At 38.6% G+C, this 15,179-nt stretch overlaps 2 protein-coding genes across 5 annotated transcripts in view; one reads left to right on the top strand and one right to left on the bottom strand.

Annotated features, from left to right (window-relative positions):
* Nucleotides 1-2,977, bottom strand: part of IKZF3 (IKAROS family zinc finger 3) — a 91,385-nt gene extending 88,408 nt beyond the window's left edge. Inside the window, exon 1 of one of the 2 annotated variants that reach the window (XM_047756949.1) lies at nt 2,661-2,977. In XM_047756949.1, the coding sequence (XP_047612905.1) occupies nt 2,661-2,667 (7 nt within the window). In that variant the 5' untranslated portion in view covers nt 2,668-2,977. The remainder of the gene's footprint in view (nt 1-2,660) is intronic. The other variant, XM_047756948.1, reaches the window with a different exon arrangement.
* A 3,437-nt stretch (nt 2,978-6,414) lies between these two features.
* On the top strand, nt 6,415-14,821 carry ZPBP2 (zona pellucida binding protein 2). 3 transcript variants are annotated; one of them, XM_047757470.1, is made up of 8 exons: nt 6,415-6,614; nt 6,737-6,802; nt 8,405-8,530; nt 9,590-9,751; nt 10,379-10,597; nt 11,161-11,243; nt 12,097-12,277; nt 14,371-14,821. In XM_047757470.1, the coding sequence occupies exons 1-8, from the start codon at nt 6,566-6,568 to the stop codon at nt 14,463-14,465; spliced, it is 981 nt and encodes a 326-aa protein (XP_047613426.1). In that variant the 5' UTR covers nt 6,415-6,565; the 3' UTR covers nt 14,466-14,821. The 3 variants fall into 3 exon arrangements, with proteins under 3 accessions (XP_047613426.1, XP_047613425.1, XP_047613424.1); XM_047757469.1 differs by lacking the exon at nt 10,379-10,597 and having other exon boundaries at nt 12,097-12,204; XM_047757468.1 differs by lacking the exon at nt 10,379-10,597.
* Nucleotides 14,822-15,179: the final 358 nt, after the last annotated feature.

Genomic DNA, 15,179 nt, shown 5'->3' with positions numbered 1-15,179 from the left:
GAATATACTATAGAACCACACATTACCTGATGGTCAGAATAGGGACCCTAGGTCACCAAGATAAAGTTTTTTTCCTATGTACCTTTTTAAATAAAGAAAAGGGCTGTGTAATAAATACTCTTAGATCTCTATCCAATATTGTTTAAATAAAACATTTTATATTAAATGACAACTATGCCAATACCTGTGAAATTCATATTTGTGAACCACCCATTTCTCAACCATACCAGACAGAAAGGATATAATTAAGCACAAATAACAAAAGTTAATAACATAAAGAACCTCCGGATAGAAAATATTTAAGATCACAAATTGTGAAAAAAGAAAAAAATTACAGCTTTTGATTTATTAGGTGCCTTAACTCTTTTCATTTTTACATGACAAGCTTCCTCTTCAAAAGCTTATTCATTTGACATCTTCAGATATAGAAAGCCTCGATAAATGTCTGGTGATGATAAAAAAATGAATGAATTTTTTAAAAGAGTTTATATTATATGCTGAAGGAATGATTGACTAAATAGCATCGCATCTCACATTAAACTATAGCATATTAATTCAACCCCCAAATTAGGCAGAAAATAAAAGTATTCCATAAGGTACTCTACTTCCTTACATTGCCAAGAAATGAGAGGTATACACTACAGGTCAAATTCTAGATTGAGACCAAGATATCGAAATAATACAAAAGCACTTTATTTTAAATATCAAACACATGAGTCAGATTAGTCAATCTTGGGTGGCTATAATGAATCAGATACTTTACTACATCAAATACTCTGGTCCTCAGGGACCTGATGTTAAAATAGCCAAATTCACAGCAATAAACTTTTTGTCAATTTTATCTTTTGCTTTAAGTACTGAAGTATTTGCATTAAGCATACCACATAACTTCTATCTCTATGGACCTATGAATATAATCTACTTGCATAAATTTACAACTTATCACTGATTCATATTCTATATTCTATCTCTTTCCTCTTACAGTCTGTACATTCCAAATCAAATCCTACCCAACTTTTCACTCCTTTCTTATTCAGGCTTATCTAAAAGTTAGGGCTTTAATATCCTAAATTATGCTATTTAGTTAATAATTTATTTCATCTTAAATAAGTGAACTCAGAAATATTAACATTTGCAGAGAAACATTCCAGTTTCCACTGTTTTACACTACTCTGTACGTTATTCCTGAGAAGTGAAATGATTAAGACTAGGGAAAGAAAAGTGTTGGATTATTGATTTATAATTTCACAAAACAAATTCAGCAATTAATTTATAAGAACTAAAGCATGACAGTTTTTTAAATTACTTGTTCATAGCGTACAGCAACCTAATTTTTTTTTCCTGTTCTTGGCCAATGAAATCTTTACATGTAAAAATTGCACATCATAAATCACTTTTCAAATATTCAAAGTGCAAATTTTTAGACTTGTATTTTCAAATGTAAAGCATAAAGAGTTTTTCATAAGAGAACTTTGAAGTATTATTCAATAGTCATTTAAATTTTTCTATACACATACTAAATACACACTGTTCATTGATTTAGCATTTAGCATTCTACTTAGAGGGAAAAAAAATGTTTATAAGAGCCAAGTCAGTTTAAAAAAAATTGTAAACATATCCATGTACAAACTGAGGACTTAGTACCCCAGTATTGTACTCAATTATATTATGAAACAAAAATCTATCTTATATTCCAAAGTATTCAATTAGGTTTTAATAACTTCATATACTCTAGACCTAAGGCAGACAAAGATCAAGGTTCCCTGGCAATAAGAGAGCCTTAGATTACTATGAAGAAAATATCCATGCTATTCATAATATTTACCAAGTGAACATTTTATTTAGGTATCAGTATCTCATTTATCAACAGAATGAATATATTCTCACAAATTCTGGTTTTCTGTCACTACCTCCCCCAGTCTGAGAGGCATCTGCCATTTTCAAGGTTTTAAAAACACTTGTTGAAAAGACTATTGCAAAGTTTAGACTACTAAATAGCAGTGGGAAATTTTAGTTATCCCAAGGAAGTACATACTGAAACATTTTTGAGAAGCGAAGAGTTTTATGACTTTCAAAATTAATTCAAATAAAACTCAACACGAGCTTGATTTTTGCTTTGAGTAAAGTTATCATTAGAAGATGGAGTTCCAAAGGAACCGCTAAGTGCCAACACTTTAACATTTACCTCCCCATATGACAGCATTTGCCTTTAGGAGGAAAAACAATCTCCTTTCACTCTAAAGAAGTCGCTCATATTAGCCTAATTCCAATGGACAGTAAGGCCATGGACGGAAAAAAAAATCATCCAAAAGGATTAATTATTCCAACTCAGGTTTGCTGCCATTTCAGGGACACCTCGTCCTAGGTACTCTTCCTCTGCAGACTCAAGAACTGACCCCTGACAACTCCTAAGAAATGAAATTGCGGAGAAGTTATCACTTTCCAAAGTTAAGTGCGGGGTGGGGGGGGGGGGAGGTAGGGAGCAAATGAGAGATGTATGAAAGCCGGCACACGCTTCGCCCTCTGAAATGCCTCATATTTACTTCTGACAAAAGAAATAAATAGAAGCAAAACCGAGATTCAGAAGGAACTCTCTCTGCTGCGTGCACCGGTCGAGCATTTCAAAGATCCCTTAGAAAAGAAGCGGGCTGGAGGCTCACCTTCCATCTCGCCGCCGGGCTGGGCTGGGCTGGGCTGGAGCGGCGGCTCTGGCTGCCCAGCGGCTCCACGTGCTCCTGCCGTCGCCGGGACGCAGCGCGCAGCTGGCGGGAGATTCCCAGCTCGGGGAGTCCCCGGGAGCCGGCCGCCGCGTCGGCGCAGACGGAAGGGGGCAGGAGCCGGCGATCGGCCGGTGCGCGGGGTTACAGCGGCGCTGGCTGGCGGCGGCTTTAAAGGACGCTCACCGCGGAGCGCCCGGAGGTACCGCGCCTCCAGCACCTTTTTGAATGTCACAGCCCAGAAGCCGGATAGGATGGAAAGGCACCACAGTAAATTGTCTCAAAATGTCTCTTGCCGAAGGATGTGAGTTGAGAGCGTGCTATCACGTGGAGGGGAGAGGAGGAATCTGGATAGCTCTCTTCCAAGTTTGAGTTCAGAGAGGTTTGGCAGGAATTGAGCAAAATCTGGAACTTTTGCTCTAGATTCGAGGATGAGAACCATGAAGATCATCAAGGAGCATTCACTTCACTCGATGGGTTTTTCTTCCTCACATTTTCGTTTCACGTAATAAAGTTCATTGGTCCAAGTTTTCAGAAAGTTCTAGGATAGCTTAAAAGAATTTTGGCACTTTTATCAACTCAACTTTTTCATTTTTGGAAGCAAGTCTCTCACTTTTATTTTCCCTCCTGGGAACTGCTTGCTTTATTTGTCACCACTCACAAAATACTACGTGATCTACGTATGTGTGTTTATTTTCTACTACCCTGCCTTCTTCCAAATAAGATGTGAGACAGCCTACAAAAACCTATGTATAATGTATTAGTGCTAAGTGGTGGTGGTGGTGGTGGGGAGACACAATAAGATAATAACATTAACTCAAAGATGTTAACAAGCAGAGCTGTACCAGTCAATATCTATTTCCAACATCCTCCACACTTTATAGAGGTCAGCACACTTTTGACTACAGGGAGAAGAAAAGGGAGATGACCACATAACAATTTTTCAAAAGCAGAATTTTTCTCCACACTAAGGTCTAAGGGACATCGTTCAAGTGAGTCCTTATAAAGTTACTAAATATGCTGAATTGGACAACATATAAATGATTTTCAAAAAGACCACTGTCACCCTTGTTAGAAACATATTGTTAGTATACAAATATATTTGAGACTTAAGGTTGGGGGTTTGTGCATCAACAAACCACATAAGAATAAACCCACACTTAAAGTGTGCTTATTATAATTTTATGAATTTAGTTTATTTTAAACATGCTTTGGTGTAGGAGATATATATGGTTTTTAATGAATTAATAACTTGTATTGGCTTTGTTTTAAGATCATGGTACCATGAAAGCATCTCTATAGCTTGTTTGGGTTGGAGCTCTACAGGATAATATCAGTTTCAGAGAAATACTCTAAACACTGGGTCTAATTTTAGTATTGAAAGGGGAAATTTGTTGTTTGTTAGTTTCTAAAAGCAAAAATAGCACATCAAAAGTAGCAGAAGAGGAACTGTAAAATTACGCAGGGATGGTATAAGGATGAGTAGTTATTTGATTAAAGAGTTATAGAAAACTTTTCTACTACAATGTTCTTTATACTTAACAATGGCATGTGTCACTACTCTAAAGAATTTGTTCAGTATTGAGTATTTCAGACTCAAGAACGTCATACCTAAGGGGATAGATAAAAAGTACATGGATAAAATAATTTATGCAGCTACTTCACCCTCAAGGAGGTGGTACATAAATCCCTACTCCATAAGTGGGATTCACATAGTGACTTCCTCCCAAAGAGTACGCTATGAAAAGGGGGGAGAGAGCAGAGAAACCAAACACCACCGCAGCCAGGTGATCAAGGGAACAGTGTGATGTTAAGGCATGTTGACAGTATGTACCCTTGATATGACGTGGTGAGAATGGCACTTCACCTCTATAGTCTTCCACCCCAAAATCTATAGCCCCCGTCTAATAATGGAAAAAAAAAATGAGAAAAATTCCAATAGAGAGGCACTCTGCAAAGTATCTGACCAGTTCAAGTCAGGTCAATGTCATCAAAACTGTCACTAACTGTCAAGGTCATCAAACCCAATTTGTCACAGCCAAGAGGAACCTAAGAAGACCTGACGACTAAACATAAGGTGGGATCCTGATTCAGATTTTGGAGCAGAAAAAGGACCTTTAGTAAAAACTAAGGAAATCTAAATAAAGAATGGACTTTATTATCAATATTGGTTCATTAATTTTGAGAAATGTACCATAATTAACGGAAAATGCTAACAGTAAGGAAGTAGGTGGAGGACTTTCTGTACTATCTTCACAACTTTTCTGTAAATTTAAAACTTCTAAAATTAAGTTTATTTTAAAAGAGTGGACGATACTTTGAACAAATAACTACCACTCATTTGATTAAAGTCGCTTCTCAGTGTTCCAAGCTGATCACACAGGATTTACAAGGATCAGTTAGTTATGACCGGGAAGCTATTAAAACACTGTGGATTTACAATGTACTTGAACTAAAATTGGATAATAAACTTCCAGGGAAGCAGAGAGGATGCCTAAATTTATCTTCTTTATCCTCACTTTAAGAAGGAAACAACAGTTGAGACTAAACCATGAATCTAGACACTGTAACTGACATGGGTGGATCTGACTCACTGAATCACATTTCATGGCTTAGGCTATGTAGGTAAAATTAACAGTGACTAAAAATGAAATCACTGACAAAGGTTGCTCCTGGACCATCTGAGATAGTCCAAGTACTGACTCGGCTCAAAGGAAATAAAACTGAAAACTCTTGATCTCACCCCAAATAATCATTTTGCACCCTGTCTGAACCTTGGGCTCTCTACCCACCAGCCTACTCAAAACCACGACTGCGGGTGTCCCGCTGCTAAGAAACAGACAATACACAGGGCTTTCCAGGCCACCAAATTAGTAGCCAAGAAGGGACCCGTGAAAAACCCTGGCACGCTTTCTTTTGGAGCTTGCTGATCTTGACCTAGCCTCCCTTCCCACCGGAAAAGCCGATTTGGGGACCTTGCCTTTCAATTGGGCCCTTTTTCAAAGCAGGCTGACTTCACAACCCTGCAGAAATTTGCAAACGGGGCGGGGGGGGGGTCTCTCAACATCGCTGATACTCGAAGATGAAAATGAAGATGAAATGTTCCCGTAAAGTGAAGGCCTGGAGACGCCTTGTTGGTGCAGTAGCGGTTCGCTGACTTCTTCGTTTTGTGGGTAGAATACAGTTCAGCAAAAAACGGGTGTTAAGAGTTTGGAAAAGATTGTGCCCACAGTTTCAGACAGTTCCTGAGAAGAAAGGCACAGAAGTTCCCACGTGGGGTTCTCTGCTTTCTATGAGGTGGAAATTTTCACAAGCTTCTCCCTCTTCGGTGCTAATGCAATCGCTTCCCCTACCCGCCCTACCCCATTAGAGCCATGGTGTTCCTCCTGTGGCTCTCTTGTCCCTAGACTAAGTAAGTGACAGAAAACTCAAGGCCCTGGTTTCTTTTCCTCTACTCTTTTCTTCCCTCTGGGCCCTCGCAGAGAACTAAGCCGCCCAGAGCGCAGGGATATGGCGCCAGGCGGAAGGCGCGAAGCACCCTAACGACGGCGGCCGCGTGCGCGCAAGGGGGCGGGGCGCTCGCCTCCCGCTCGCACCAGCCCAGGGTCCTGCCCTCTGCCCACGCCCCGCTCTAGCCCCGCCCACGCCCCGCTCTAGCCCCGCCCACGCGCGCGAGGCTCTGTAGCACGCACGCGCTGTCCTGCGCGTCCGCTCCTGCGGTAGCTACGGACGGGTAGGGGAGCTGCCTCTCGGCGGTTTGGTCAGCGATGAGGAGGCGTTGCGCAGGGGCTGAGGTAGGAAGGTGCCCGCCCCTCGACGCCTCCCGCGACGCTAGTCCCTGAGCCACGATGCGAGCTTGGGTCCTACTCTCCGCGGTGCTCTGGTACCTCACAGGAGGTGGGGCTCTCCCCGCCCGCCCCCCCCCCCCCCCCCGGCCTCTCCCCTCTTCCCCGTCCTGCCCCACGCTGAGCCCTGGCTCCTTTTCTACGTGAAAAGTCAGTGGTTTCTTTTCTCCGCAGTTGGATGGCAGCGTTCTTCCGAACGCAATGAGAAAGGCTTCATTTATGGCAAGCCGGGACATCCAGGTAATAAGGACCTCGTCATCTGCAGAGTCGATCCGAAGAGCCAGGTGTGCCTGGCTCTGCTAAGGTGCTTCCCACGGTGGGAAACGGAGCGAACGTTTATGGAACATCTGCTGTGTGCTCCGCGCTTCCCGAAGGTTTCGTCGTTTCATCTTTAGAGCGACGCCACTGAGCCTGTGTTGAATCACCTTGTCTAAAGCCGCACAGCTCGCGATGAGCTAGGATTCAATCCTGGTCTCTTTCTCTGAGGCCACCTGAGGGGTCCCTGCTTCTTTGCAACGTGCAAGGCCCACTCAGAGGAGTGATTTCCCGGGCTGGAAGTCCCTCTGTTCGGAATGCCCTTATCCCTTACCTTATTAACTAGAACTCCTTCAACATCCTTTTCTGCCTCAATTCAAATGTCATTTGTCACTGCGATGAAACTTTCTCACACTCCCCAATGAAAATTAGTCTCCTGGCTAACTTAGATAACTTTGGGCCAGTCCAGGGCCCAAAGGCTCTGGGCTTTGAGCTCCTCCCCCTACCCCCAAACTGTAGGACAGTGTTTTGTTTTTTTTAGAAGGCAGAATTTAAATCCTTCTCTTTATTATTTTTTTTAATAGCTATTTCCCCAATGCAATTTTTTTTCTGTTGTACCGCATGGTGACTCAGTTCCACGTACATGTACACATTCTATTTTCACACATTATCATGCTCCATCATAAGTGACTAGGCATAGTTCCCAGTGCTACACAGTGTCGTCTTTTTATGTTTAGAGCCTGGCATTCAGTAGGCTTTAAAATTAATATATTATGAAACAGTGTTGGTTCCAAGCACATTACTGCTGTTTCCATCAAATCTGAAACAGAATAGGTAATTTCAGAAAATCTTCCTTGAATGTGGCACATAGACTTAGTTATTGTTCTAACAGAGGACATTTATAAATATCAAGTTTGCCTTGAAGGTGACAATGATTATCTTTAAAATAGTTTTGTAGCAAAAAATACTGACCTTCAAATTGATTCCACTAACCCTTCAGAATTTTTTTTATTCTAGTTAGTTCTGAATCTGCACATTAAAATGAACTTCTAAATGTATTATATACCTTTTTTATAAACAGCACTATAATATCACAGAAAAAAGAAAAAATACTGACTCTCCAGTAGAACAGTTTTTTAAATCTGCAAGAAGTGAAAAGGAAGCTAAAACACTCCAAATGTTATAATCATATACTAATTTTTAAAATAGTGAAATCCAAAAACAACTAATTGAAGTAACTTTGGGGAGTTCCCACTGTGGCTCAGTGAGTTAAGACCCTGACATAGTGTTTGTGAGGACACGGGTTCAATCCCTGACCTCACTCAGTGAGTTAAGGATCTGATGTTGCCACAAGCTCTGGCATAGGTTGCAGATGCAACTGGGATCTGTCGTGGCTGTGGCTGTGGCATAGGCCTACAGCTATGGCTCCAGTTTGACCCCTAGTCCAGGAACTTCCATATGCAGCAGGTACTGCTGTAAAAAGAAAGAAAAAAAAAAAAGTAACTTTGGCATAAAATGGTAGGAAGCATATTTCTTAATTTAATTTTGCTGTATAAAGTACTTATATATTGTTTGATTTTGTCACAGTGAAAGTATATGTAAAATTACATCACAGTAGCCCAATTCTTGTCTGTATGGATTTTAAACTTGCTGAAAAAGAAACAGTGGACCCCACTTACTTATGGATTGGACCCAATGAAAAGCCATTAACAGGTAAGTCATTTGATTTTAATATCTTTTTTAATGTTGAGGAATTTTTTTTTTAGAAGGGCTCTGTCACTTATTGGAATGAACAACTTGAAATTTAATTTTAACTGCAGTTTCACTTACTCCATACTTAAACCATATTCTTGGTTTGTGCCTTATTTTCTCTTTATGCAAAAACTGAAGCAGTAAGTTTTGTACCCTACTTCCCAGAGCTATATTAGTTTAGTTTTTATGAAACCTAAAATTTATCCCTGCAACACCTGTGATAGGAGATGAGGTAACTAATATGTAATTTTTCCAGATGTTAGAAGGTGTCTTGGAATATAAGCATTATTAATTTCTGTCTTATGTGAAGAAATTGCTATATTACCAGGCAGTATCATCTCCTTCACTGAATTACATAAATAAATCAATCAAAACTAGATGCCAAGAAATGAATTAAAACCAAAAGAGGAGTTCTCTTGTGGTGCAGCGGGTTAAGTATTTGGAGTTATCATTGCGGCAGCTTGGGTCACTGCTGTGGCACAGGTTCAGTCCCTGGACCAGGAACTTCCACATACCCCAAGTGTGGCCAAAAGAAAATAAAAATAGGAGTTCCCATCGTGGCTCAGTGGTTAACGAATCCAACTAGGAACCATGAGGTTGCGGGTTCAATCCCTGGCCTTGCTCAGTGGGTTAAGGATCTGGCGTTGCCATGAGCTGTGGTGTAGGTTGCAGACGCAGCTGGGATCCCACGTTGCTGTGGCTCTGGCGTAGGCGAGCAGCTGTAGCTCCGATTAGGCCCCTAGCCTGGGAACCTCCATGTGCCGCAGGAGTGGCCCTAGAAAAGGCAAAAAGACAAAAAACAACAACAACAACAAAAAAAATCAAAATATATTTCAGAAGTGCACTTATCGCCTGCGTTTTTCCATTGAGTAATATGACAGAATAAAGATTTTGTTGAATTCTTGAAGTTAAAAATATTCCATTAATTTTTAAATGTGTTTATTTGTAACCCCAGGTTTACCAAATAATATTTGAATTGTGACATGTTGAATAACCAAGTAACTTACTATTTCTCTTTAGGAAATGATCGAATAAATATAACTAAAACAGGAAAGCTGATGGTGAAAGACTTTCTGGAGCCTTTGTCTGGACTTTACACATGCACTCTTTCTTATAAGACTGTCAAAGCAGAAACCCAAGAAGAAAAGATGGTGAAGCAGAGATATGACTTTATGATCTTTGGTAAGAACATGGCCACACTTTAACTTACTCATTTAGTTTAGATCATAATTAAGTATATGGCTTCTTCATTTGGTGAAACTGTGTCTGTTATATATAATAATTATGACTTACAGAGTATTTTGGGTGTATTTAACCAGGTAAACTCTTAAATTGATAATCAAAATAATATATCCTCATTAATCCTTTTTCAGCCTCTCACTTCCCACTGCCTAGGTGTGTAGGCACAATCTACTTTTTCAGTTTTTCCAACTAATTTAAAAACTGATGTTCAGTTCTCTAAAAGCAAATTAATGATCCTTTTCACTGGACTATGCTGACAACAACACTTCTGTAAATTAAGACTCTCGCTGTTGAAGTCTTGTTTTTTCCTTGATACTTTTAACTTCTATATGTGTAACCAGCTCACAGAAGCTGTATCTTTTCTTATACCGAGTAGATAATATAGTAGAGGAAAATAACCTCTTCTCACTATTGGTTTAAATCTTTTTGTGAGGACAAACTGTTAAAATGTTTTATTAGATAAATTAAGTTTCTGTGCCACTTTGCAAGATTGATGGGATTTAATATTACATGTTATTTGAAAATTAAGCTAGGCACAATTGTTTTTATTCTCATCTTTTTTGAAAGCCTATAGGGAACCTGATTATTCCTATCAGATGGCTGTACGTTTTACCACAAAGTCTTGTGTGGGAAAATATAATGATCTGCTTTTTAGAGTGCTGAGGAAAATCTTGGATAATTTAATCTCTGATTTGTCATGCCATGTCATAGCACCATCATATAAATGCCATTTTGTTAAACTTCCAAAACATGGCCTCGTTCATGAGCTGTTTATAGCCTTTCAAGGTAAACACATTTAACATATTTCTTTAATTTTATGAGTTTAATCTTGATTACAAAGTTAATTACCATATTAATATGAGACAGCTTACAAATAATAGGCCTTACATGTTTGTTAAGCACTAAAACATTATTATTGTTCTTAGCCTGGTTGTGGCTTTAAAAATTAACACATTAATTATTTACCTTTAACTGTAATACATTGCTGCCTCTCTTTTAGAAGTCAGTATCATTTTATAAATCATTTTATGATGCACAGCTTTAACTGTGCAGCTATTATTTAACTTATAATTTCTTAAAGAACTTTAAATTGTATTTTTGAGAACTTAAAAGGGAGACTCCAAATTTATTTTTATTCATTCTAAAGCCTTGTAGTTACCTCCATTAGCCCCCAGATGGAGTGAAATCATAATGTATAAATTAGTCAAATTGTGCACCTATATTACTAGGATTACATAGATTAAACATATGCACACACATGCATAATGAATTCAGCATTTGGAGCTTTATTGAAATGTTTGGAACTTTTTAGAATCCTTTTGTGAAGATGTCACTTTTTCTCCCTCCAGTTAACCCTTTTGCACCAGGGTGGAAAGGTACATGCAATGGGTCTGTTGACTGTGAAGATATCACTAATCATAATATCCTCCAGGTGAGAATTTCAGTGTAAGGGGCAATTATTTGAATAGTCAATAAAGCTATTTAAAAACTTAAATATGAAATATTATTGATTTTTGGTTTGTTTTATAAACCGAGATTGTAAAGTAAACATCTTCAGAATGTAAAGATGTTTTGTTTTGGAATAGTATATCTGAAATATTATATAGCTCCCCCAGGCTAACATTATATGTTTTTCCTAAGACAGGAGGGTAGATCACTAGTCTTTGTTCTCCAAATGGTAACTAAGCAGCACCTTGAACAATTTTACAGTCATGTCATCCTAGATTAAACCAGTAGTTTTTCCAAAATTGTATCTATAGTGATCATAATAGTTGCTTTCTCCTCTGTCTCTTTAGAAGTTAAGGACATAGTCTAAAAAATTCCTTCGCTCTCCCAGTCTAGCCCCTGGGCCCATACCCTTAATGGTATGTATGGTTGATGGGAAGCACTCAGTTATTATTAGTTATTATTTAAACCCTATGCTCAAAAAATAAAATTCATCACATCATTAGTCTGTAATGCTGACTAGAGAATAGTTTGGGTTTCCATTTTGCTTGGCTCTTTGGAATTAGAAATAATGAACTCTCGGTTATCTGCATATGGAATAGGCATAATTCAAGTGTTTTTTTAACCTCAATTTAATTTTTTTAACCATTGTACATAAAAATTGAAAATGATGGGTCAAGGTCAAGGCTAGACTAATTTTAGTATTAACATGCAACTTTTCGGGAGTTTGCTGTGTAAAGTATGGCATGCTTATACTACATTTCATTACCTCTGATACAGGAGGAGAAACAATTATTAGATTAGTGATTGTACTTCTCTCTGGTGTTTTTAAATCTTAGGCAAGAGATCGAATAGAAGAATTTTTCCGGAGCCAAGCATATATCTTCAACCATGACTTCAATAAAACTCTACCAGCTATGCATTTTGTGGATCACAGTTTTCAAATAGTACGTATGGATAGCTGTCGTCCAGGCTTTGGAAAAAATGAAGGTCTACACAGCAATTGTGCTACCTGTTGTGGTAATTATAAAATATAAATATATCTAAATATTTAGATTGTGTAGTGAGAATTCACTTCACATAATTGAATTGAATCTAATTTATAGTGATTCTCTTGCCAAAAAACATATTTAAAGGGAAGTAAAAATTCAAAGCCCAAATTTCTAAATATAATTACCTTTATGTATTCTTTTGTTTTAAAAACATTTCTATAGTGTTCTGACTTAGGCTACTATACTATGAAAGAAAACAAAACGGTCCTACCTAGGAATTGGAAATTGTAATTAGACAACGAGAAATAGGAACTCATAAATGGAGCTCCATAGATGAGACTGTCAAATGCTTATACTAGAGGAAAAAATAGCAAAGATTCTAACTTTCTCCTACTTTTAAGATCATCAAATAAGCTTATACAACTCAACAGCAGCAACAACAAAAAAAAACAAGCAGCCCAATTGAAAAATGGACAGAAGGCATAGACATTGCTGCAAACAAGACATACCCAATAAGCAAATGAAAAGATGCTTAACATCGCTGATTGTTAGAGAAATGGAAATCAGTGTACCACCTCACACTGGGCAGAGTGGCTATCATTAAAAGTCTATAGGAGTTCCTTTCTTAGCTCAGCAGTAACGAACCTGACTAGTATCCATGAAGATGCGGGTTCAATCCCTGCCCTCACCTAGTGGGTTAAGGATCTGGTGTTGCTGTGAGCTGTGGTATAGGTTGCAGATGTGGCTCAGATCTGGCGTTGCTGCGGTTGTGGCATAGGCCAGCAGCTACAGCTCAGATTCAACCCCTATCCTGGGAACCTCCATATGCCACAGGTGCGGCCCCTTAAAAAAAAAAAAAAAAATGTCTACAGATAACAGATGCTGGAGAGGATGTAGAGAAAAGGAAACCCTCCTACACTGTTGGTTAGAATGGAAAACAGTATGGAAGTTCCTCAGAAAACTAAATAACTACCTATGACCCAGCAATCCCACTCCTGGGCATATATCCAGAACAAACTATAATTCAAAAAAATACATGCACCCCTGTCTTCATAGCAGCACTATTCACAATAGCCAAGATATGGAAACAACCTACATGTCCATCAGCAGATGAATGGATACACAAAATGTGGTACATATATACAGTGGAATATTACTCAGCCATAAAAAGAATGAAATAATGCCATTTGTAGCAACATGGATGCAACTAGAGATTATTATACTAAGTGAAATCTGTCAGAAAAGAGAAGGAATACCATAGGATATCACTTATATGTGGAATCTAAAATAAGACACACACACACACACACAAAAAGGGAGTTCCCGTCGTGGCGCAGTGGTTAACGAATCTGACTAGGAACCATGAGGTAGCGGGTTCAGTCCCTGCCCTTGCTCAGTGGGTTAAGGATCCGGCGTTGCCGTGAGCTGTGGTGTAGGTTGCAGACGCGGCTCGGATCCCGCATTTCTGTGGCTCTGGCGTAGGCTGGTGGCTACAGCTCCGATTCAACCCCTAGCCTGGGAACCTCCATATGCCGTGGGAGCGGCCCAAGAAATAGCAAAAAGACAAAATAAATAAATAAATAAATAAAATAAGACACAAAAAGACCAAATAAATAAATAAGACACAAATGAGCCTATCTACAAAGCAGAAATAGACTCACAGATAAAAACAGACCTGTGGTTGCCAAGGGGGAGGGGATTGGGAGAGGGATGGAGTGAAGGTGGGCATTGGCTGATGTCAACTATTATACATGAAGAGGGTAAACAACAAGGTCCTCCTGTACTGTACAGAGAATTATATTCAGTGTCCTGTACACACATACGTGTATATATAAGTGAGTTGCTTTATAGCAGAGCTTAACACATTGTAAAGCAACTGTACCTCAATAAAAAAATAAAAGCCTCATCCCAAGAAAAAGAAAAAGATCATCAGATAACAAAGTTTTAAGCTCATAAATAATCTTCCACAGCTTAATTGGCTGAACTCAGTATAACGTAGGTATAAAATAGGTATAGAATCGGTGTGACATTGATGACAATTTCTATTATTGGTGGAAAATACCTCTAACTTACCTCTAACTGAAATTATAATAATCTATTCCATTGTGTTTTCCTCTGCAGTGGTTTGTGGTCCTGGGACTTTTAGTCCCGATGTTGATGTTACATGTCAGACCTGCGTTTCTATCCACATCTATGGAGCTAAATCTTGCCCATAAACTTCAAAAATCGCAACATGAAAACTAGAGGTGGAAGCATTGCTACTTGCTTGTGGCGGTGGTGGACATAAGATAATTTGTTCATATCCCAGAGCATCATAGATAGATTAAGTATGATCACTAAGACCAAAATATTGGAAACATACATTTTAGAAACCTTGAAACGATAGTCGACCTGGCATTTCTAAGAAGGCTTTTGATGTAATATCTCCAGTGTGTAAAAGAAAGTGTAAGTAGCAGTGGATGATTTTATGTTTGTTGTTTACAAACAGTCTCTTGCTCTGTACTTAAGACTATATTAAGGTCAAGAAGGTTAGCAAAGTATAATATAATAAAAGCTTTGTACTTTTCATGTATTATTTTGTTTGAAATCACTCTTGTATAATATAAAGGCATATATATTACCTTTACAATTAGAACCAAAAAAAGTTATTCTTTCAGTTTCTTTGCTTTTAGTTTGTCTTTAGAATAGTAGACTTTATTTTTTAATGTAGTTTTAGGACTACAGAATAATTGAGCAGATATTACACACTCCAGCCCACACCCTCAGCCCTCCCCAGCTTCCCCTATTATTAACATCTTGCATTACTGTGATCTGTTTGTTACAGTCAATGAACCAGTGTTGATACATGATTGTCAGCTGTAGTTTATAGTTTATATTAAGGTTTATTCTTTGTGTAGTACAGTTCCATGGTTTTGACAAATACATAACGA

This window comes from Phacochoerus africanus, chromosome 14, assembly GCF_016906955.1.
Source record: "Phacochoerus africanus isolate WHEZ1 chromosome 14, ROS_Pafr_v1, whole genome shotgun sequence".
NCBI lineage: Eukaryota > Metazoa > Chordata > Mammalia > Artiodactyla > Suidae > Phacochoerus > Phacochoerus africanus.
This window is presented reverse-complemented; position numbering and strand designations above follow the sequence as displayed.

Excerpts from the sequence above, each read along its gene's own strand:
- ZPBP2 (XM_047757470.1), top strand. The coding sequence starts at position 6,566 with ATGCGAGCTTGGGTCCTACTCTCCGCGGTGCTCTGGTACCTCACAGGA. Across the intron at positions 6,803-8,404 it reads TGGCAAGCCGGGACATCCAG|TGAAAGTATATGTAAAATTA; the intron begins GTAATAAGGACC and ends ATTTTGTCACAG. Across the intron at positions 11,244-12,096 it reads CTAATCATAATATCCTCCAG|GCAAGAGATCGAATAGAAGA; the intron begins GTGAGAATTTCA and ends TTTAAATCTTAG.